This window comes from Triticum dicoccoides, chromosome 5B (assembly GCF_002162155.2).
Source record: "Triticum dicoccoides isolate Atlit2015 ecotype Zavitan chromosome 5B, WEW_v2.0, whole genome shotgun sequence".
NCBI lineage: Eukaryota > Viridiplantae > Streptophyta > Magnoliopsida > Poales > Poaceae > Triticum > Triticum dicoccoides.
In genome coordinates this window covers 534,457,717-534,460,817 of record NC_041389.1, presented here as the reverse complement: position 1 = coordinate 534,460,817, position 3,101 = coordinate 534,457,717, and the positions used below count along the sequence as shown (strand labels likewise).

The window sequence follows — 3,101 nt, the reverse complement described above, 5'->3', positions numbered from 1 at the left end:
CGGCCGTGGTTGCTCGTTGGACTGGTGGATGGGCACGAACGTGGAGGAGCGGAAAAGATCTCACGCCCCCGCCATCGTCTATAAATACGCGCCCGGACGAGGGGAAGCAAACCACGCTGCCTCGTCCTCCTCCTCCTCCTACGTCGCTTCCCTTGGTACGTGTGGAAGAACGCTCGAACCGAGAGCTCGATCGTGTGGTGCAAGCTAGCTAGCATGTGTGCCGGCGACGGCACGGGGGAGCGCTGCGCATGCGCGCTGTGCGGAGCGGCGGCGGACGTGCACTGCGAGGCCGACGCGGCGTTCCTCTGCGCGCCATGCGACGCCCACGTGCACGGCGCCAACTTCCTCGCGTCCCGCCACCACCGCACGCGCGTGTCGCTGACGCCTAAGGGCGTGAACGTCATATCCAGGACTGCTACGACGTCGAACTCCTGCGTGTCCACGGCCGACTCCGCGACGACGGCGGCGCTGCACAGCAGGGGGGCGACGCTACCGGTCAGAAGGCGCGGCGCGCGGGGCGAGGCGGTGCTTGAGGGCTGGGCCAGGCGGATGGGCCTCGAGGCGGGGGCGGCGCACCGGCGTGCCGCGGCGGCCGGCCGCGCGATCCGGGCCCAGGTCGCCGCGGCGGCGCCACGCGTGCCGCTGCGCGTCACCATGGCTGCGGTGCTGTGGTCGGAGGTGGCGGCTCCCGGCGTCCACGAGCCCGGCGAAGCGCTCCGGCGCCTGGAGGCCTGCGCGCACGTGCCGGCGAGGCTCCTCGTGGAGGTGGCAGCGGTGTCGACGATGGGGGACGCGCGCGCGAAGAAGAGGACGGCCGCAGTGGACACCGAGGACGGCTGGGGGGACTGCTTGATCGTGAGCCTGGACAAGACACCATGTTCTCCAAGACACGATCTTCTCTTGTTCGTTTAGTACTACTAGGAGTAAGTTCTACTGCAGCTCAGGTGGTCAAATTACAAGCAAAGATATACATGACCTTACTGTGTAAAGTATGTCGGTACAGAGGAAATATTAAATATAACAGGAATAGAATTGTGAGGCATATGCATGAGCATGAATTGTAACGTGCAAAAAATCATCTAAAATACTCATGCTCATGCAAAACTCATCAAAATATTTTATATGATTTTTTGTAATTGTGAGGCATATATTGAGTTGAGCGTATTTTGGCTAGGTGTCTTTTTTGGCTATCTCAAAGCCAATGTGCAATCCACAAAGTTAAATATGATTTATGGAGGTACATAGCCTTAAATACAAAGTAAAAATGAATGACAGTTTGGATATAAAAAGAATTTAGGAAAGTCCGAGTACGGAAGAGTCTAGAATATAGTAGAAGTGTGCCTTGAGTTTTGTGCAAAATGTCCACATGGCTTAAGCCCAACCATAGAATCTTCTAGAGAGTACATGTGGCAGAATCTGGTGAAGTAATGAGAAGATCCAACACACACACACACACACACCACCACCACCATATAGTGCATGATAACTTTGAATAATACGATGGGTTAAGCCGATCCGATGGTAGTAACGTGGCAAATCCAATTGTTGCTGACTGTTTAAATCCCCAAAAATCGCCAGTATTGGGGTGGTTCCTAATCGATGCACAAAACTCCATCCTCCAAATATTTTGAGCTGCATTCTTCCATTTGTGCATTCAAATGAGCAAATTGCACTATATAATGAACACATGAACAACATTTAAACATGGGGTTCATAAGTAAACATGACTTTCAGCTTCATAATTAGAGATACATAATTAAACTTAGCTCTGACGGAAGTCAAGCCTACCATAAGCACAACTAAACATAAATAAAGTTAGATTAAATATATTAAATATAAATAAAACTACCATATAATCCAAGGTTAGTCATTGCTAGATTGCAAGCCTCCTCCTCCTCCGTTGCCACCTTAGTGGGAATGTCCTCCTGTAGCTCGCCGAAGACATCGTCGTGAGCCCTCCGCCATGCCTCAAAGGCGACCCGGTGCTCATAGTAGGCGAGCTCGCCATGATATGAGGCTAAAAAGGCCTTGATTACTTGGCGCTCCTCCACGGAGACACATTTCTCAATGGTGGAGCATTGCTCCGAGTTTGGCATGACACGAGGCCACAATGGCCTCGATTGTTTGTTGCTCCTCCATGATCTTTTCATCCTCCATCTCTTCCTCACACTTTAGCTGATCAAGCCACGTTAGTTGTGTTGGAGAATGCAGTAATTTAAAAAAAATCCTACGATCACGCAAGATCTATCTAGGTGATGCATAGCAACTAGAGGGGAGAGTGTGTCCACATACCCTCGTAGACCGAAAGCGGAAGCGTTAAGTAACGCGGTTGATGTAGTCGAACGTCTTCGCGATCCAATCGATCAAGTACCGAACGCACGGCACCTCCGCGATCTGCACACGTTCAGCTCGGTGACGTCCCTCGAACTCTAGATCCAGCTGAGGCCGACGGAGAGTTCCGTTAGCACGACGGAGGGATGACAGTGATGATGAATTTACTAGCACAGGGCTTCGCCTAAGCACTACGTCGATATGACCGAGGTGGAAAACTGTGGAAGGGGGCACCGCACACGGCTAAAGATCAACTTCTGTGTCTATGGGGTGCCCCCTGGCCACGTATATAAAGGAAGGGAGGGAAGAGGTGGCCGGCCCAAGGGGGGCACGCCAGGTGTGGGGAATCCTACTAGGACTCCCTAGTCCAAGTAGGATTCCCCTCCTCTTTCCTGTTCCTAGTAGAAGGAGAGAAGGAGGAAGAGGGGAGAAGGAAAGAAGGGGGCGCCGCCCCCTCTTTGTCCAATTCGGACCAGCCCATGGGGGGGGCACCCCTTGAGGCCATTCTCTCCTTTCCCGTATGGCCCATTAAGGCCCATTACTTCCCCCGGCGAATTCTCGTAACTCTCCGGTACTCCAAAAAATACCCGAATCACTCGGAACCTTTCCAATGTCCGAATATAGCCTTACAATATATCGCTCTTTACGTCTCGACCATTTCGAGACTCCTCGTCATGTCCGTTATCTCATTCGGGACTCCGAACAAACTTCGGTCATCAAATCACATAACTCATAATACAAATCGTCATCGAACGTTAAGCGAGCGGACC

The 3,101-nt window shown here is 52.4% G+C and overlaps 1 protein-coding gene across 1 annotated transcript; it reads left to right on the top strand.

Moving 5' to 3' along the window:
- Positions 1–213: 213 nt before the first annotated feature.
- Positions 214–912, top strand: LOC119309967 (B-box zinc finger protein 32-like). The gene has a single exon (XM_037585855.1). The coding sequence runs from the start codon at positions 214–216 to the stop codon at positions 910–912; it is 699 nt and encodes a 232-aa protein (XP_037441752.1).
- The last annotated feature ends 2,189 nt before the right edge of the window (positions 913–3,101 follow it).

Coding starts and splice junctions, on each gene's coding strand:
- LOC119309967 (XM_037585855.1), top strand. CDS start 214: ATGTGTGCCGGCGACGGCACGGGGGAGCGCTGCGCATGCGCGCTGTGC.